Source organism: Carettochelys insculpta, chromosome 32 (assembly GCF_033958435.1).
Source record: "Carettochelys insculpta isolate YL-2023 chromosome 32, ASM3395843v1, whole genome shotgun sequence".
NCBI lineage: Eukaryota > Metazoa > Chordata > Testudines > Carettochelyidae > Carettochelys > Carettochelys insculpta.
Genome location: NC_134168.1, coordinates 3303484 through 3323769, shown reverse-complemented (window position 1 = coordinate 3323769; position 20286 = coordinate 3303484). Strand labels below are relative to the sequence as shown.

Sequence of the window (20286 nt, the reverse complement as noted above, 5' to 3'; positions counted from 1 at the left end):
GCACCAGAATGAGCAGCGTGGCAGAGATGAGAACAGAGCATGAGAACTGCTAAATGTATCTACCAATCCTGGCTAAGAGCCATGGATGGACCTGTCCTCCATGAATTTATCTAATTCTTTTGTACATCCTCCACTCCTCCTCTGGCCAGGAGTTCCACAGGTTGACTGTGTGTCGTGTGACGAAATCCTTCCTTTTGTTTCTTTTTGGCTTGCTGCTTATTAATTTCAGTTTTAATCAAGTTACGGGAATAGAAGGAGAGGGGACGCTGTCCATGGTGCTGAACTGGGAACGATCTATTTGCATTTCTGTGGTCCAGAATGTCAAAGGCATTTATCCTCACCTTTCCCACAGCTGTTCTCCTGTTTATGATCAGTAGTCCTCGGATTCCCTCTAATGCCTCCTTACAGCTCATCAATATACCCTGTTTTCCCATCATGGTCTCCCTGCTCAGCTCATGCCTTTGTCCTCAAGATGTCTGTGTCTCATCTTCAAAAATATTTTATCTTTGCCTGGCCCACTCTCTCTTCTGCTCTCTGGGGACTTATGAGTTCTGAGCCTGCTACAGTCCAGTTCTACTAATTTCATTAGGTGACCCCTGGTTCTTGTGTTATGGAAGGAATAAATGACTCTTCTGTTTGCTTTCTCCACACTAGACATGATTTTATGGATCTCTATCATATCCCCCCTTAGTTGTCTCTTTTCCCAGCTGAAACATCTTATTAATCTCCCCTCATGTGGCAGCTGTTTCAAACACAATAATTATTTCAGTTGCCCTTTTATAAACTTTTTACAATGAAATGAGGCAACCAAATCTGCAGGCCGCATTGAAGATGTGGGCATAGCCTGGATTGCTATAGAGGCAATAGGATATTCTCTGCCTCATTCTCTGTCCCTTTCTAAATTGTTCCAAACATATCTTCACTACATCAGCCATTGACTTACCACAGCAAAGACACTGTGAGGTGCAGATGTGTGTGTGTCGACTTCTGCTGAGTTATTCATGAAGCTGAAGTTGTGTAACTTATTAACACCGATAGTGTGCAAAAGGCCTCACTAAATCACTTCCCTCACTCCTTCCTATTCTCTGCCCAGAACAGGTGTGTTTGCTGAGGGCGGAAAGGCCTTGGTCTAACTCCATGTGTTGGGTTTAATGGGAGGAGGCTGGGTGCTGAGGTGCCCAGAGGTGTGGACAGGCAGATTGACTGGGGGGATGGTCCTATCTAGCCATAAAAATCTATGGCTTTCCACAAAAATTCCATGTAATGACATGTGTCGAACAGCATGTCACTCGTGCTTTACACAGCCATCAGTGGGGGTCTGGGTCTCCACTGCGAAATGCACTGACACAGTGGTCATCAAATTTAACTACAACAGATCAGGAAAGGGATCTTGGAATTATAGCGGCTAGTTCTCTGAAAACATCCACGCAGTGTGCAGCGGCAGTCAGTAAAGCAAATACAATGTTAGGAATAATTAAAAAAGGGATCAAAAATAGGACAAAGAATATCTCACTTCCCCTATATAAAGCTATGGTGCGCCCACATCTTGAGTACTGCGTGAAGATGTGGTCTCCTCACCTCAGAAAAGATATATTGGTGTTAGAAAAGGTTCAGAAAAGGGCAACTAAAATGATTAAGGGTTTGGAACAGGTCCCATATGAGGAGAGGCGAGAGAGACTGGGACTTTTCAGTCTAGAAAAGAGGAGACTGAGGGGCGATATGACAGAGGTATATAAAATCATGAATGGTGTGGAGAAAGCGAATACAGAAAAGTTATTTACTTGTTCCCATAATATAAGAACTAGAGGACACCAAATGAAATTAGTGGGTAGCAGGTTCAAAACTAATAAAAGAAAGTTTTTCTGCACACAGACAGCCTGTGGAACTCCTTACCAGAGGACGCTGTGAAGGCCAGGACTCTGAGTTTGAAAAAGAGCTCGATAAATACTTGGAGGTTAGGTCCATAGATGGCTATTAGCAAGGGGTAAGGTATGGTGCCCAGCCTTTTGTCAAAGGTGGGAGACGGATGGCAGGAGACAAATTTGCTTGATCATTGTCTTTGGTTCACCTCCTCTGGGGCACCTGGCACTGGCCACTGTCGGCAGACAGGATACTGGGCTAGACGGACCTTTGGTCTGACCCAGTATGGCCGTTCTTATGTTCTTAACCCCTTTCACTAGTGTGGACCCCCAAGCACCCCCTCCCCGAATCTTTTGCGGACCCCCATCAAAACCCATCTGAGGCACAATTTACACATTGTGAAATGAAAAAGGAAACCACAACAGAGATCTTTCCGACACCAGTTAAAAATGTAATTGTAACTTAGCAATTTATTTAATACTTATTTTCTGTGACCATTTTTACTTATCTTCTATTTTTTTTCACAGACTTCCTGCAATAACCTTGCGGATGCCCAGCTGCATGTGCATGGTCACTGCTTGCTCTTCTTCCCATTCCCTGCCTGTCAGGGAGTGAGGGGAAAGGACACGGCTTGTGCGCCTGACTCTCTCTCACTCCTGGGTGGTGAGGGGAGAGTCAGAGAGAGAATTCGCAATCTGCGTGTTGCCCCTCGCTCCCTGATAGTGAGACAAACTGGCGGAAGAGCAAGTGGCGTCTCAGTACACACAGCTGCTGCCCCATGGCTGACCACCCAAAATGAGGCCCGTATCTCTCATGGGTAGGGACAGGGAGAAATTCCCTCCTCCTCTGCTTCTCTCAAAGGGGGTTTGCTTTTCAGTCTGAAGCTGTTTTAATGTTTCCAATATTAACTCTAACAGGCCACATGGTCTTTTCCTGGCTGGACGAGGGATTGGTAGCCCTGTTTGTATTCCAGATGTGGGAGGATGCCCAGTCCCCGAGCCCTGCCCTGGCTGTGAGCTGTACTGGGATTTGTAGTGCATGTCATGACTACGTTACTCAGTGTACACAGAGACAGAAATTCAGAAGCACAGACTGTATTCCTGCCTCCTCCTGGCTCTGAAGATCAGTACATGACAGGCTTTCACACAACACCTCACCTGCTGTACGTAACGTTGTCTGCAACCCTGGTCTTCCCATTAGGTGTCTGGTCCCTCCTGTCCCCTTCCACCCCATCCTTCCCCTGAGATCTCTCCTCCCAGGTCTAGGGATTGAATCCAGGAATCTTCATTCCCAGACGCTCTTCCCCGCAATCGAACCTGCTAAACATCACTACTGGTTCACAGCCCTGAATACAACCCAGGAGTCCTCACTCCCAGTCCCTTCTTCTCTAACCTTTCCACAGTTAGACCAAGTGTTGGCTGAGTTGGGAAAGGAAGACAGGAGTCTGGGGTTTCACCACCAGGCACTAAGCCTTGATCCCAAGATTCCTGACTCCCAGCCCTGCTGCTCCAGGCACATAACCGTCTCCTTTCCCAGAGTCAGGGACAGAAATCATTAATCCTAACTTCTTCCATCTCTCTCTGCTACAATCCACTGACTCCAGCCCCCACCCCCACCCCATAACAAAGGCAGAAGAAGGGAGTCCTAATTTCTGTCTCCAAGAGAGGTAGCTGTGTTAGTCTGTATCTTCACAAAACAAAAAAGCAGTCATGCAGCACTTTAAAAACTAACAAGAGAATGGAAGAGATTTTTCAGATCTGAAGAAGCGGGTCTGTCCCACGAAAGCTCATCAGCTAATAAATTATTGTTTTAGTCTTTAAATTGCCACCTGAGTGCTTTCCAGTTTCCTGTCTCCAAGTCCTCCTTTCCCTGTTCAGTTCCCAGGCAGGTCCCGCTCCAGCGGGAGAATCATGGCTCAGGTCCTAGCAGTTTCCTGCTGCCCTCCCAGTCTAATCAGGGCAGCTTTCATCTCCTGGTTCCTCAGTGTGTAGATGAGGGGGTTCAGAAACGGGGTCACCGTGGTGTAGAACACAGCCACCACACTGTCCAGTGGATCTTTGGATCCTTCCCTGAGGTCGATGACGAAGAGGGGTACGTAGTACATGACCACCACAGTGATATGTGCCCCGCAGGTGGAGAAGGCCCGGCGCCTGCCCTCGGCAGAGTGGATCCTCAGGATGGCCAAGACAATGTAGATGTAGGACATCAGGATCATCAGAAAGCAGGACATGGCCAGGAAGCCCACGTCAAGAGTTGTCACCAGCTCATTGAGGGCTGTGTTTGCACAGGTCAGCTTCAGCAAGCCTGGAATGTCACAGAAGATGGACTCCACCCGGTTGCCAGGGCCGAAGGGCAGCCGGAAGGTGAGCACAGTCTGTATGGTGGCATCCAGGGCACCCCCTAGCCAGGTCCCCATGGCCAGGCACAGGCAGGTTCTGCGGTTCATAATGACACTGTAGCGCAGGGGCTTGCAGATGGCCAGGAAGCGGTCGTAGGCCATGACCGTGTAGAGGAAGCACTCGGTGCAGCCCAGGAAGTGGAAAAAGAAGAGCTGAGCCACGCAGGCCTGAAAGGAGATGGTCCCTCCACCTGGTAGGAAGCAGGCTGCCACCTTGGGCACCACCACAGAGGAGACCGTCATGTCCAGGAAGGACAAGTGGCAGAGAAACCAGTACATGGGCTTGTGCAGCCGGCGATCCCAGACCACCGCCAGCAGGATGAGCAGGTTCCCACATAGTGTCAACAGGTAGATGAGCAGGAAGAAGAGGAACAAGGGCACCCGCAGCTCTGGGGGGTACGGGAGCCCCACCAGGACGAAATGGGTCAGCTGGGAGTGGTTCCCGCACTCCATTCACTCGGTCCCTGTGTTCCTGGCAGTGAATGCAGGGAGCTAATTATCAACGAGGAGGAATCAATGGGTGATCTTTGCAGGGCGATTTGAGCTAAAACTCACATGTATGCAGAAGCCTGAATTGCACTCAGGAGTGAGTGACTCTGCTCCCCCCTGCACTGTTACGGGGGATCTGCTGCTGTCCCACATCTGGGGATATAATCCAGCCTTCTGATTACCTACCTGACCTGCTCTTGTCACAAGCAGGGCATTCACAGGCCGGTGAAAGCGGAAGAGCTCAGGGCTAGTGGGTTTCTGCTCTGTGGAAGTAGGCTTTAGTCAGGTGTGAGTCACTGGGCTGGCATTGCGGAGCTCAGACCAGCTGTGCACAATGGTCTCTTCGGACATGGCAGATCTAACAGTCCCTTTGTTGCTGTGTTCGGCAGCTGGTCGTGGGCTAGGCTGGGCTGCCCCAGGCAGCCTGCTTTGCCTTTCTCACCTGTTCACCCCTGTGCCCTGAGATCTCCCCGAGATTTCACGCAGACTGACGCCTTGTCCCTCACTTTGAAGCAACCTCAGACCGGACGGGCTTCAGGGGAAACCTGTTAGTAGAGATTAGCCCAAAGCTGCACCTTCGGGGTCTGTGGCCCTGGCTCTGGCACAGCTGGGACTGGCACGGTGGGAGAACTGGCTAGAGGACCCCCAGGGCTGAGCCACTTGGTCTGTTCCCCAATTTGTATGAGTGATCTCTATCCTCTGTTTCATTTCTGCCTCAGCTCTGACACCTTCTTTCTCTGTGCAGCCTCTTATAACCTGGCTCCCTCCCTGCCCTCTCTCCTCAGTTCCCCAGAGTACTTCCCTCCCCTAGGTCACGTACAGCCAAGGCCCCATGAGATTGTTGGCACTGGCTGTGTTTTTAAGCCTATAATGAGACCCTCTCATAGGCAAACTCCAATGGGCCTTATTAGAGTTATTGTTCCAGGAAGATCAAGGTGACCAGCGTAACATGGGGCTTCATCCCACCTAGCAGCACTGAAATGACAGGGAGAGAGAGAGACAAGTGCATCTGCTCCACAGACTCAGCCAAGAGCCCGGTGGATTTTCACGCGTGCAGCAGAGGCTCATGCATTTAGGTGTAGATGTCCCGGGGTCTGATCCTGCCCACTGACATCCAGGCTGTGCTGGTGTTACGCTAGCTCCTGCAGCGATCTCACAGAAAACTGCTCTGCCCCTGTGGGCGCTGGGCTCGGCTGGGCAGTGCTGTGTGGCAGAGGGAAGGGGGCTGCACGCTCACACATGCAGTCTGCTTGGAGTCAGCATGGAGCCCAGCCTCCCAGCGAGCGTCCCAGCAAGGAGGACGGTGCCGGGGCTCAGTGGGTGGCCCTGTGTTCTCTGAGCATTACTGGCCCGTGGCAGCAGGCAGCGAGCGGTTTTTCAGGGATCCGGAAGGGGGCCCTGTGCCCCGAGAGTGCAGAGCTGGAGGGGACCAGTCACCCTGTTTGGAAATCTCAGGGCCATTTTCACTCCAAGCTGATCTTTTACCCTTCATTTCCTGGCTCACTTCTTAATGACGTCCTACTTCTAGAGGCAGCTCTAATGTAAAGCCGGCTGTATCCCAAGCTGCTGGAGGTCATCCAGGTGCCATTAGAGTTACTGCTCCTGTGGCGTTTGACACTGTGAAAATTCCCTTTGACTCTTGGCTGCAAGGCATGACCCACAAGAGGTATTCGTATCAGGCAACGGGTGAGCAGGTTGGCTTTCAGAGCAGGGCTGGGCCAGAGATGATCTTCCCAGCCTATGGACAGTCTTGACATTTTGACCTTGTTTCTGTCATGAATTGGAATGAAAAGTGGAAATCGCAAAATATTTTGTGAACTAAATAGCTGAAAACACATTCAGTTTGGGAATATGAAGAAAATGCTTTTAAATAATTTCCCATTGTTGCCCTCTCTTTTTGCTGTTTCCTTCTCTTTGAAACAGTCTTAGTGTACGTTCACTACAGTTTCAAAGTGCAGTCATTTTGACTCACTCCCTCTCCCCTGAAAACCTCTGTGGTTTGATGGTGCTAAACTGAAGATTTTTGACCCCCTCTAAAACTTAGGGTTGCATCCCTGGTGGACTCCAGGAACTTATTCAACTGTTTTCTGAACCTTGCTGCACTTTTGTCATTCACAACATCTTCTGGCAAGGAGTTCCACAGGTTGACTGCGTATTGTGAGAAGAAATACTTCCTTTTGTTCATTTTAAACCTCTTGCCTCATTTTATGAAACCCCTTTGTAATTCTTCACCGTCTTCCTTGGACATGACTGTTCTGAGCAGCTTTGTATCCTCTGCAAACATTGCCATTTCATGGAAAAATCATCCTGAGAGGATGGAAAAATTAAAAAACTCGACGGTGGAGTCCAGAAGACAGAGGAGAGACCAGATAAGAGTCTTCAGATACATTCAGGGCTGTTTATAAAGGGTATGGTGGCATGGTATCCATGGAATGTTGGGAAAATATACCTGGGTTAATCTGCCGTAAGGGAGATTTGGGTGAGAGATCAAGAAGAGATACAGACACACACACTAATGCTGCCCCACCCTAAACTCCAGCCAGCCAGAACAGAGAGAACCCGTACACACTTCTTCAATTCCCAATAAATCTAACCGCCCACCCCAAGCCTTTTCAAGCACAGCCGGCCCCACCCCCTTGCCCTAGGGCTTCTGCAGGAGGCCCTCTGAGCCAGGGAGAATGGGGAGCTCCAACCCTGGGGACCCACCCTGATGCAGCTCCCACCAGAGCAGGGGAACTACCTGAGACAGAGTAACTACCACTGTCCTCCCTGCCCTGGGCTGAGATGCTGTTTCCCCTCCTGCACAGCTGGCTGGCTGCAGGTAAAGTCACATGAGACTATTTACATGCACCTCACTCAGTACACGGCTCAGGGCTAGTCGTGCCAGCGTAGAGCGTGTTTAAGGTGCTGATGCAGCTATTAGAAGGGTGGTTCTTTGACAGGGGCATTGTACTTGTTGGTTACTTTCAAAAAAAATAATGGTCACTGCCTGATTGGATACTTTCCCATGCAGCTGTGCGTTAGCAGATTGGAATACGGGCTTGTGCAGCTGTCAGTGGGGTGATGTGAAGAGAGAGTAGCTAAGTGCTTCCAGCAATGGTAGATGAGGGAAAAGTACAGCATTTTCTGAAAACTACTTAAGTGAATGTACAAGTGGAATGAAAATAAATTACTTGAGTAAAGTACAAACCCTGGGTAATATGTACTTGAGAAGCGTAAGAAATTAGATCTGCTTAGTTACATTCCGGCTCTGAAGACAACCTAACGAGGAGCCTCTGAAATACGGTGGCCAGACAGATTAGAAATTTTGTCCTAGGTCGTAAAAGAGTCTAAGAGAACCCTGCACCCCTGGGAGGTGGACCTCTTCTGCCCTGAGGTCTCTTTGCAAGTCCCAGGATTTGCCACGGTCTCAGGCATGCCGACAAAGTCCTTGTCCGCAAGCCAGTTTCCTCACAGCCTTTTTCATCTCCTTGTTCCTCAGGGTGTATATAAAGGGGTTCAGCAGAGGGGTACCAGCAGCATGGAATACGGCCACAGCCCCATCCGATGCTTGGCTAGAAAAGGGATGAAGGTATATGAAGACTGGGGGTCCATAACACACCAGCACTAGGATAAGGTGACCACTACAGGTGGAGAAGGCCTGTCGCTTCCCCTCAGATGTGCGGATCTTCAGGATGGCAGCGACTATGTAGGCGTAGGAAATGCAGATCAGCAGGAAGCAACTGGCTGCCACCACCCCAATGTTGGCCAGGATGATGACTTGGTTGGTGGCTGTGTCGGCACAGGCCAGCTTCAGCACAGGGGGGATGTCACAGAAGAAGTACTCGACCTGGTTGGGGCCGCAGTAGGGTAGGCGGAAGGTCAGGGTGGTGTGGATTGCGGCATGGACTGAGCCAGTGAGCCAGGTGCCGGCTGCCAGCCCCAGGCAGGTCCTTCTGCTCATCATTGTGCTGTAACGCAGGGGGTGGCAGATGGCCAAGAAGCGGTCGTAAGCCATCACCGTGTAGAGGAAACACGCAGTGCTTCCCAGTAAATGAAAGGTGTAGAGCTGCACCACACAACTGTGGAAGGAAATAGCTCTGCCCTCAGGCCCCAACAAACCAGCCATGATCTTGGGCACAGTGGCGGAGGAGAGGCAGGCGTCGAGGACGGAGAGGTGGCCCAGGAAGCAGTACATGGGCAGGTTGTGGAGTTGGGGGTTGCAGAACACAGTCAGCAGTGTGAGAGCGTTACCCAGCAGGGTGAACAGGTAGATGAGGAGGAAGATGAGGAAGAAGAGGGAAGGCAGCTCTCTGGTGTTCGGAAGTCCCTCCAGGACGAATTCTGTCACCGATGTTTGGTTTCCCAACTCCATCACCTTCCCCTCTGTGCAGAACAATAGGTAGAACAGAGTGATCCAGAGCAGAAGGGCCAAAGTTCTCTCCGGTTTCTCTCCCCCAGCCATGTCTATGGGTCCTTTCATTCTCTGGTGTCCGACTAGCCCTACCCTGCCCATCACCATCCGAAGCCCACCTAGTACCTAGCTAGATGCCATCGGCAGTGCTGTGCATCTGAGGCCTGTGGCATCACTGGATTTTGAGAGGAGCAATCAAAACATTAACACAACCAATGTTGTGATTTTGCACCAAAGCGTGTGCATTGTCAGCTGAGCGAGGCACCTGTGGGGAGAGACTGCTTTGCTGGTTTGGTTTTCACTGCTGATGTGCACGTATCGGGTTTTGTAGTTCAAGTTCTAAGTGGTGGCTCTGAACTTGGGTTTGCCGTTTTAGTTTCTGGGGGACCTCAATAGGAGATGTGACAACCTCGTGTGAGTGAAAGGGTTCCTAGTCAACTGACGCTGGATTTGAGAAAGGGCCTGATCTGATTCCACTCACCATGGGAGGAATTTGACTGGGAAGGTGTAACTGAATAGAAAGGCAATGTCACATTGACGAAAAAGAACTAGGACAGTTGTGGTGGGGTTTGGGGGTCCCCCAAGCTCTGCACCTGTCCACAGGCAGGAGTGACTCTCACTCTGCAGGAGAACAGCGGGTTTATTAGCCAGCAGGACACAGCATTGTACAGAGGAGTCAGTGCAGCCGGCAGAGACAGCCAGTCCCATCCATGTTGGGGAGAGGAAGCCCTGAGGAGCCCCCAGAGCCAGGGCCTGGCCCCCTCCTTGGTCTTGCTCTCTCTCAGCCCAGACTAACTCCTTCCCAACTCCCAGTTCCAATTCAAACCCCTCAGGCTCCACCTTCTCCTTTGTCTCCAGTACAAAGGTGTTACCTGGTCATCAAGGTTAGCCTCAGCAGGAGACCCCCACCCTCTGTGAGCCACACACACACACACACACACACACACACACACACACACACACACACACACACACACACACACACACACAGAGGTATCCCCAACTCCATCACAACAGGTGACCTGCTCAGATGACGGGCTCCATCTCAGAGGTGCTGCCATACAGGGAGAACAATGAATTTCCCTCCATGTGGGCAAGAGCATAAAGGGGCACCTGAGAGCTCCCCCATTTGTCTGATTTGCAGCTCATCACTTCAGGAACATCTTTGCTGCAAAGACTCGGAGGATAGCAGCCTGCTCCCTATCTGCTGCAAACCTGCATCAAGAGCTCTGTGACTGGTGTAGCTAATAGCTTTACTTTAACAATTTTTAGTGTCCTTATCCTCACAATGTCTCTCCAAGGGAGGGAATTAGCGTCCCTGCTGTTACAGCAGTGAGCCAAGGTCTGGAACAGCTCAGAGAGAGACACAGGATGCCTGTCAGAGCAAAGGGCTACCATAGAGTGGATGGAGCATGTGTAAAGCTGGCCTGTGTAACCCTCTGTCTGCAATGAAGAGCACATTCCCCTGCTCAGATGCACTCACCTCCCTCACTGTACCAGGATCAAGAACAGCTGCTTCATTGTGTCTGTCTCTGCTGTGGAAAACTGCCTGAGTCAGCCAGGCATTTGAATGATTCTGGCACCTTTGGGACCATTACTCCATACACTCCTGGGATCCAATTATCTAGTGCAAATGAAGGAAGTCTGGCTGGTGGTCCGCCCCCCCCCCCCATTTGCAGGCCCTGTGATCAGTGGGGAGCAGGCATCCGGGGGGATTTCTTCACTCCATGGCTGTCGTTATCTCCCCGTGGCTGCCTGGCTCTCAGTTCCGTAGAGATCATTTTCAGATGCCTGTGGCAGCTTTTGAGGTCACAGAAGCTTTACCGGGCTAAGTCAGTGTTGAGCATGATCTAGTTACGGAAACCACCTGTGGATCCGTCAGAGAGACCAGGCACTTGGGGGAGATTCCAGGGCTAAGATTGCAGGTGGCTCTGGGCTGGAATGAGGGCACCTGCCCCCCTAGAGCTGGGCAAATCCATTGCTAACCCAGCTAGTGTCAATCCCCCAGAGCTCCACAGGCACCAATGTAGCCAGGTCCCTGTCCCATGTCGCTCAGTCACAGCTTCACTGAAGCCACCACAGAAGCACTGAATTGGAACAGCTGAGCATTGGACCAGTGACACTCCCCTCGATAAATACCTCCTTCCCCATTTACCATCTGTGGGGCTGGGAAGGGCTAATTCCCTGGCTCAGATGGGCAGTGACCATGGAGTTTCCTTGCCTTCCTCTGGAGAGTGGGGTGTGCTCACTTGCCAGGATCGTTCGGTTATGTCTCAGAGCACATCTTCACTGTGGACAGGATAGACGGGCAACATGTAGCATTGATGACTTATTCTCTGTCCCTATCGTAATGATTCCCAGAGGTATCATCACTGTGTCAGCTGTTGACTCACCACAGTAAAGATACTGCCCAGCGTGGACCTAAATACGGCCACTTTGGCTGTGTTACTCACAAAGCTGAAGTTGTGTAACTTAGGTCAAAGGCCTCAGAAGTGTAGAAAAGGCCTCACTAAATCACTTCCAGACAGGGCAGGGCCTCAGACAGTGATACACCTTGCTCCTTCCTTTTCCCTGCCCAGATTTACTTGTATGTGCTGAGGGCAGAAAGGCCTTGGTCTAGCTCGGTGTGTTGGGTTTAATGGGAGGACGCTGAGTGGTGGTGGCCCCAGAGGTACAGACGGGCAGACAGGCTGTGGAGATGGTCCCGTCTGGCCATAAACTCTATGGCCTTTCAGAACAGGTCCATGTTATGTCATGTGTCGGACAGGGTGTCACTGGTGGTTTGTACAGAGGCCAGGGTGTGTCTGGCAGACACAGAGAGAGGAGACGGGTCTCTGCTGCAAAATGCCCCAGCAGTTGTGCGACTGGATTTTAGGCTGGAATTTCAAATGGCACAAGGAGCTCTGGACATGAGCCCTCGGTTTCCAGCAGTTCTCCATGTCTGCTCCCTGCTCTGCTCAGGGTTTGCGGTTTGGTTTGGTTTTTCCTTGTCTCAGCTAAGTCGCCCTTTCAGGAGCGGGGTGGTAGCAGCCATGCGTCGTGTGACTCCACTTGCTCTTCTTCCCATTGCCCTGCCTGTCAGGGACTGAGGGGAAAGGAGACGGCCTGTGTGCGTGACTCTCACCTCTGTCTGGAGAGGGGAGGGGGCAGAGAGAGAATTTGCAATCTGTGTGTTTCCCCTCGCTCCCTGATAGTGAGGTGAACAGGCAGAAAAGCAGGTGGTGTCCCCGTACACACAGCCACTGCCCCATGCCTGCCCACCCGAAAGGGCCCCCGTGTCTCTCAGACGAAGGTGGGTCATGGGTAGGGACAGGGAGAAATTCCCTCCTCTCTAACTTTTCCAAGGCTAGGCTTCGCTTTTCATTTTCAAACTGTTTCAATGGTTTCCTCATCAACTTTAAAGGGCCATGTGGTCTCTTCCTGGCTGGATAGGGGTTGGTAGTCTTATTGGTGTTCCAGGCCTAGGAGGAAGGCCTGTCTCCGTGCCCTGCCCCGGCTGTGAGGTGTACTGGGATTTATGGTGGCCAGTGTGATCAATATCAGAGAGAGAGCTGTGTTAGTCTGTACCTTCGAGAACAACAGGAAGTCTTGTGGCACCTTATGGACTAACAGATATTTTGGAGCATGAGCTTTTGTGGGCAAAGACCCTCTGATCTGACTTGTTTTTCCCTCTTTTGATAAGTGCTGTTGATACTGGGCCGTTTCCACCTTGCTGAACAGACCTTGTCAGCTTCGGCCCTCCCTCTTACTGGGACCCCACTCTTTAAACCCCGCCCCCCGCCCCCACTCACGCATCTGATGAATTGGGTCTTTGCCCACGAAAGCTTATCCTCCAAAATATCTGTTAGTCTATAAGGTGCCGCAGGACTTGTTGTTTTCATCGTGATCATTTTACTCAGTGTACATAGAGGAAGAAATTGAGCAGCACAGACTGTATTCCTGCCTCATCCTGGCTCTGGAGATGAGGACATGATGGGCTTCCACACAACGCATCATCTGCTGTACATAATTTGCACAATGCCATTATCTGCAACCATTTGATTCAGTTGGCTATTTTGGGAGTTCAGATCCCCTGTCCTCCCATACATGTCTGGTCCTCTGGACCCTTCCACCCCATTCTCAGCCTGAGATCCCTCCTCCCAGGTCTAGGGATTGAATCTAGGAGTCCTGGTTCCCAGATGCTCCCCCCCAAATCCAACCTACTAATCATCATTATACCAGTTCACAGCCCTGTCTATAGTCCAGGAGTCCTCTCCCAGCAATCCCTTCTTCTCTAACTGTTCAGCAAACAAATGTTCCCATCATTAGAACAAGAAACCAAAAGTCCAGGGTTTCACCATCAGGTCCCACCTCCAGCTTCCAAGATTCCTGACTCCCAGCCCTCCCGCTCCAGGCACATAGCTTTCTCCTTTCCCAGAGTCAGGGACAGAATTCAAAAATCCCAACTTCTTTCAGCTGTTCCTACTCCATTTACCCAAGCTCCACCTTCTGCCTCAAACTGAGCAGAAGAGGCGAATGCTAACTTCAACTCCTTTTCCCCCTGTTCAGTGTCCAGGTAGGTGCTGCAGGAGCAGGAGAATCCTGCTTCAGGTCCGAGCAGCTTCCTGCTTCCCTGCCAGCTTCATCAGGGCAGCTTTCATCTCCTGGTTCCTCAGGGTGTAGATGAGGGGGTTCAGAAACGGGGTCACTGTGGTGTAGAAAACAGCCACCACGCTATCGAGGGGATGCTGGGACCCTGGCCTCAGATAGATGAAGACCAAGGGCACGTAGTAGGTCACCAACACAGCGACGTGAGCTGCGCAGGTGGAGAAGGCCCGGCGCCTGCCCTCGGCGGAGCGGATCCTCAAGATGGCTGACGTGATGTAGACATACGAGGTGAGGATCAGCAGGAAGCAGATGATGGCCCGAAAGCCAATGTCAACAAATGTCACCTGCTCGTTGAATGCCGTGTCCCCACATGCCAGCTTGAGCATGGCTGGGATATCGCAGAAGATGGAACCTACCCGGGTGCCCCGGCCATAAGTCAGATGAAAGGTGTGGAAGGTCTGTATGGTGGAGTGTATGGAGCCCCCTAGCCAGGTCCCCGCGGCCAGGCACAGGCAGGCTCTGCGGTTCATAATGACGCTGTATCGCAGGGGCTTGCAGATGGCCAGGAAGCGGTCGTAGGCCATGACCGTGTAGAGGAGACACTCGGTGCAACCGAGGAAGTGGAAGGAGAAGAGCTGAGCTGCACAGCCCTGGAAGGAGATGTCCCCACCGCCTGGCAGAAATGTGGCCACCACCTTGGGCACCACCACGGAGGAGACCGCCACGTCTATGAAGGACAAGTGGCAGAGGAACCAGTACATGGGCTTGTGTAGCCGGCCATCCAGGACCACCGCCAGCAGGACGAGCAGGTTCCCGCAGAGCGTCAACAGGTAGATGAGGAGGAAGAAGAGGAACAAGGGCACCCGCAGTGCTGGGGGGTACGGGAGCCCCACCAGGATAAAATGAGATAGTTGGGACCGGTTCCCACACTCCATTCAATCTGTTCGTGTGTCTGCAGGTGAAACCGAGAGGTCAGGGATGAATGAGCAGAGACACCATGAATGACATTTGCTGGGGTGTTTGGGACAGGACTCACCCACGTGCAGGGGAAGAATCAAGACCAGAAGTCCTGACTCCTGGCCTCTGCTGCCCTCTGCTCTACCCACTAGACCCTGCTCCAGTCTAAGAACCAGGAGCTGAATTCAGGAATCCTGTTAACCAGCCACCCGATCATCCCTGCTCTAAACACTGGACCCCACTTACTTCCCAGAGCTGGAAGTACAACCCAGGAATCCTGCCTCTCTCTCCCTAGCCCCTGTCCTACATGTCACACCTCACAGAGCTGAGGAAAATAACTGAAGCCCCACCTCAGCCCCCATCTAACACTCTAGACCATATCTCCTTCTTAGAGCAGGGACGCTAGCTCTAGAACCCAGGAGTCCTCACTCCTAGTGCCCTCTCCCCAGACTCCAACCTCCTGCAGCCCCAATGTGACAAGGGGAAATCCTTCTAAAGCCCCCTCCCAGTGACTTTTCTGGCCAGTCCCCATGCTAGCCCCATGGTGCAGGTTAAACTTCAGCCTTGGGGCGCCAAGGAGTGGATGAGTCAGACTCAACTGACAGTGAACTGGGATAGGAAGAAACTTTCAGTCTGGAAGTCAGTGCTGGTGCTGCTCACTAGAAAAGTTTTGCTCCCTTCTGGGCTGCTCACTTGGGCCCCTATGAAGTAGGAAGTGGCTGTTCCAGGGTATAAAGGACTCACTGGCCATTGGTTGTGGGACTTTCTGCTTGTGTGGGACCTGGCCCCATGGCGAGGAAGAGCAGCAGAGAGAGCCTGACTTGGGTGATACACCAGTCCCTTAGCTGCCCTTCTGGGTACATTTACCTGCTTTGCATCCAAGCTGCAGTGCTGTGACCGGCACATCAAAGGTCTCCCACTTGCTCTCTTCCTTGTTCTAAGACCTCCATCAAACCTTCCTGATGAAACATTTCAGGAGGTGGCGTTGGCTCTGACAGGTTGCTAGCTCCAACCAGGCAGGGGCTCGGATCGATGTCCCCTATCGGAGACCATCCAGCAAATTCCTGCCACAGGGCTCGTGTGCCTGCCCCTCATGCTGGAAAGTTGAGCTAAGCGGGTCCGAGTGCTGGTATTCTCCAGCAGTTTCTCTATTTAAATGCATCATTACTCAACTTTGTTTGGTTTTTTAGTTCAGCTCGAGTGCATCCTTTCTTGCTTCTGCTACTTCTATCGTGGCTGCACGTCTCTGGGCTGTCGCCTCTCCCTGCTCATGTTGTTCTGTCTCCCCTGCCCCGAGCCACTCTCTTTTGTGCTGATATTAAGCTGTTGGCATCTGATTTATTGTTAGTGACTAATGAGGTCCCCTATTGGCAGATCCCAATGGTCCTCATTAGTCATGGTCAAATTGAGGGCACTGACTGAGCGTTTAAAGGAAACGGGGGGGGGGTTTAAAAGAGTGGGACTACAAGCAGTGGGGTTTGGGTTGCGTCGGGCGCTCTCCCCTCACACCCAGTTCTGATCCCAACGGTCCAGCGTGGCACTAGGGGGCGCTGTGCTGCAGGGCGGTGGAGGAGGGGGACGCCGGGGAAGGAGCTGTCCAGTAGCGGTGGTGCTGAACCCAACCCATCTCCAGTGCACTGCCATAGCGGGCTGTGCTGCCGGGAGTGGGGCTGAGTGTCGGTGTTACAGGGAACCTCCCATACCCCCCAGCAGTACCCCCTTTGCGACTACACGCACCACTTCCCAGCCTCACTGTATACCTGTTCCCCTTCCCTGCTGGGCACGAATACATCATTTTCCCTTCCCGCTTGCACGGCAAGTTCTCGCACACGCACACCACTTCCCACCCTCCTGCACCACACGTTCCATTGCACCATGCGCACTATTGCACTTCACAGTCTTCTACACACACACACCAGTTTCTTCTTGCACACCTTTTCACTGCTTCTCTGTTCCCCCACAACCAAAGTTTCCTTTTCCTGTCCTCTCAGTTGCTTTTGTAGGAACAATATAATGTGATTGGTATTTTTGCTGTTATCGTTCATAACTTGAGGTTTTGCTGCCAGGATATCAAATCTCCTTTAGAGAATCTCAGAAAGAATTTCCAGCCTTCAAAATAGCCGATTTAGTCGTGAAGCAGAGTATGACCATAGAGTTCACCACGAGGAGCTGTCCTTTTTCCAAATGGTCAAGCCTGCCCCTTGTGGCAGCAAGAATGAAACCAGCAGCTGCCACTTTCAGGCTATTGCAGGTGGCCTGTGGCTTCATTTCTGCTGAGAACAATGGGAGTTAGAGGGCCACAGATGAGAGAAGTAATTTCCTGAGTCTGATTGAAAGGAACAGGAGATGGCAGTCCCTTTGGGAGAGGGCAGTTCTTCATGGACTTCTCTGGAGTAACAGGTTGTTTATCAGCCCCTTCCAAACCAGAAATTTCCACTCATGAAAAGCCGTATGTGTATGTGTATGAGTATGAGAGAGAAGGAGAGAGAGACCCTTAATCCTATTTAAAGTCTTTGAGTGTAGCTAATACACATCATTTCAATGAACTCTGACCTTGTTCAGGACAGAGGGAGGGGTTTGGGGAGCGGTGGAAGGCAGAGAGAAGGGGGCTGTGAAACTGTTCTCTAAGATGTTTCATCCATACATAGACTGAGTGTTGTCTCGTGCACCAATCCCGAGGTCGTGCATGCTTGTTCAGATGCCACCGTGGGTCCACACCCCATACCCATCAGTTACTAGCGGGGTATTTTTAAAAGCAGGTTTCCATGTGGACACCTCAAGAGGGAAGGGAGGAGCCCAGCCTACCTACATCCCTGAGGGAAGTGGGGAAGCCCAGCCACACACGTACATAGACACACATGCAGTCCGGAGGAAAGGAGCAAGGCCCCATGCAGCCCCACACACAGAGGCTCACACTGGGGAAGGGGGAAACCCAGCATCATGGCAATGCAAAATAGCTGGAGGGTCATTGCACCACACACTGTGATTGTATTGGGTGTTTTGATCCTCACAGGTCATACTGATGTTATGGGTCAAGTCACCAAGCCCACCATCAGGAGAGTTTAGGATGCTGAGAAACGTCCTCCTTGACTTTGTCACCCTGAAATACTTGCCCCAGGGAGCCCAGAGTGTGAATAATAACCCAGGTGCTGACTAGTGAACCCTTGTTAGCCTCAGAAAATAACACTGAAGACCAACAAGAGTCCTGCAGCAACTTACAGACTAACAGAAAAATGGGAGCATAATCTTTCATAGGCAAAGACTCATGTTGTCAGATGCATACTGAAGTGAGTCTTTATCCACAAAAGTTTATACACCCATTTTTCTGCTAGTCTATAAGATGTCACAGGACTTCTCATTTCTTTTGTGGATTCAGACTAACACAGCTTTACCCCTCTGACACTCAGGAAGACAGCCTACCAAGGAGCCTCTGTAGCCAGATAGATTATAAATTTGGACTGGGTTCTCATAGGGGTCTAAGAGAACCCTGCAAGCCTGGGAGATGGGCATCTTCCACCCTGAGGTCTCTTTGCAAGTCCCAGGATTTTCCACTGTCTCAGGCATGCCAACAAAGTCCTTGTCCACAAGGCAGTTTCCTAATGGCCTTAATCATCTCCTTGTTCTTCAGCGTGTATATAAAAGGGTTCAGCAGAGGGGTGAGTGCAGTAAAGAATAAGGCCACAGCCCCATCCGATGCTTTGCTAGAAAAGGGATGAAGGTATATGAAGACTGGGGGCCCATAGCACAGCAGCACAAGGATGAGGTGGGCGCTGCAGGTGGAGAAGGCCTGTCGCTTTCCCTCAGATGTGCGGATCTTCAGGATGGCAGCGACTATGTAGGCATAGGAAATGCAGATCAGCAGGAAGCAGACGACCGCCACCACCCCAATGTTGGCCAGGATGGTGACTTGGTTGGCAGCCGTGTCGGCACAGGCCAGCTTCAGCACAGGGGGGATGTCACAGAAGAAGTACTCAACCAGGTTGGGGCCGCAGTAGGGCACGCGGAAGGTCAGGGTGGTGTGGATTGCAGCATGGACTGAGCCAGTGAGCCAGGTGCCGGCTGCAAGCCCCAAGCAGATCCTTCTGCTCATCATAGTGCTGTAGTACAGGGGGTGGCAGATGGCCAAGAAGCGGTCGTAAGCCATCACCGTGTAGACGAAGCACTCGGTGCTCCCCAGGAAATGGAAGGTGTAGAGCTGAACCACACAGCTGTGAAAGGAAATAGCTCTGCCCTCAGGCCCCAGCAAGCCAGCCATGATCTTGGGCACAGTGACGGAGGAGAGGCAGGCGTCGAGGACAGAGAGGTGGCCCAGGAAGCAGTACATGGGCAGGTTGTGGAGTTGGGGGTTGTAGAACACAGTCAGCACTGTGAGGGTGTTACCCAGCAAGGTGAGGAGGTAGATGAGGAGGAAGATGAGGAAGAAGAGGGAAGGCAGCTCTCTGGTGTTCGGAAGTCCCTCCAGGATGAATTCTGTCACCAATGTTTGGTTTCCCAACTCCATCACTTTCCCCTCTGTGCAGAACAATAGGTAGAACAGAGTGATTCAGAGCAGAAGGGCTTAAGTTATCTCCAGTTTCTCTCCCCCAGCCATGTGTATGGGTCCTTTCATTCTCTGGTATCACATCAGCTCCCCCCCCCCGCCCGGCCCCCATCAACATCTGAAGCCCACCTATTACCTAGCTAGATGCCATCTGCAGGGCTGTGCATCTGAGGCCTGTGACATCACTGAATTCTGAGAGAAGCAATCAAAACTTCAACACGACCACGGTTGTGTGTTTGCACCAAAGCGTGTGCATGGTCAGCTGAATGAGGCACCTACGGAGAGATTCTGCTTCGCTGGTTTGGTTTTCACTGCTGATGTGCACGTATCAGGTTTTGTAGTTCAAGTTCTAAGTGGTGGCTCTGAACTTGGGTTTGCCGTTTTAGTTTCTGGGGGACCTCAATAGGAGATGTGACAACCTCGTGCGAGTGAAAGGGTTCCTAGTCAACTGACGCTGGATTTGAGAAAGAGCCTGATCTGATTCCACTCACCATGGGAGGAATTTGACTGGGAAGGTGTAACCGAGTAGAAAGGCAATGACACATTGCCGAAAAAGGACTTGGACAGGTGACCTGCTCAGATGACAGGCTCCGTCTCGGAGGTGCCGCCACACAGGGAGAACAATGGATTTCCCTCCATGTGGGCAAGAGCATAAAGGGACCCCTGAGAGCTCCCCCATTTGTCTGATTTGCAGCTCATCACTTCAGGAATATCTTTGCTGCAAAGACTCGGTGGATAGCAGCCTTCTCCCTGTCTGCTGCAAACCTGCACCAAGAACTCTGTGACTGGTATAGCTAATAGCTTTACTTTAACAATTTTTAGTGTCCTTATCCTCACAATGTCTCTCCAAGGGAGGGAATTAGCATCCCTGCTGTTACAGCAGTGAGCCAAGGTCTGGAACAGCTCAGAGAAACACAGGAAGCCTGTGTCAGCGCAGAGGGCTAGCGCTGTGCATATTTCCCTTCCATTGATAAAGGAGGCTTTCCTCATGCTGAGCTGGATGGAACATGTGTTGAGCTGGTCTGAGCATCCCTCTGTCTGCAAGGAAGAGCATGTTCCCCT

The 20286-nt window shown here is 51.5% G+C and overlaps 4 protein-coding genes across 4 annotated transcripts; all 4 read right to left on the bottom strand.

Moving 5' to 3' along the window:
- Positions 1–3775: 3775 nt before the first annotated feature.
- LOC142004553 (olfactory receptor 10G6-like) lies at positions 3776–4711 on the bottom strand. Its single transcript, XM_074982197.1, has one exon. It carries the CDS (start codon positions 4709–4711, stop codon positions 3776–3778), a length of 936 nt encoding a protein of 311 aa, XP_074838298.1.
- A 3445-nt stretch (positions 4712–8156) lies between these two features.
- Positions 8157–9101, bottom strand: LOC142004552 (olfactory receptor 10S1-like). Its single transcript, XM_074982196.1, has one exon. It carries the CDS (start codon positions 9099–9101, stop codon positions 8157–8159), a length of 945 nt encoding a protein of 314 aa, XP_074838297.1.
- A 4625-nt stretch (positions 9102–13726) lies between these two features.
- Positions 13727–14662, bottom strand: LOC142004551 (olfactory receptor 10G6-like). The gene has a single exon (XM_074982195.1). It carries the CDS (start codon positions 14660–14662, stop codon positions 13727–13729), a length of 936 nt encoding a protein of 311 aa, XP_074838296.1.
- Positions 14663–18240: 3578 nt separating this feature from the next.
- LOC142004550 (olfactory receptor 10S1-like) lies at positions 18241–19185 on the bottom strand. The gene has a single exon (XM_074982194.1). The coding sequence runs from the start codon at positions 19183–19185 to the stop codon at positions 18241–18243; it is 945 nt and encodes a 314-aa protein (XP_074838295.1).
- Between the last annotated feature and the right edge of the window lie 1101 nt (positions 19186–20286).

Bases quoted from the DNA above. Each gene is read 5' to 3' on its own strand.
- LOC142004551 (XM_074982195.1), bottom strand. From the start codon at position 14,662: ATGGAGTGTGGGAACCGGTCCCAACTATCTCATTTTATCCTGGTGGGG.
- LOC142004552 (XM_074982196.1), bottom strand. From the start codon at position 9,101: ATGGAGTTGGGAAACCAAACATCGGTGACAGAATTCGTCCTGGAGGGA.
- LOC142004553 (XM_074982197.1), bottom strand. From the start codon at position 4,711: ATGGAGTGCGGGAACCACTCCCAGCTGACCCATTTCGTCCTGGTGGGG.
- LOC142004550 (XM_074982194.1), bottom strand. From the start codon at position 19,185: ATGGAGTTGGGAAACCAAACATTGGTGACAGAATTCATCCTGGAGGGA.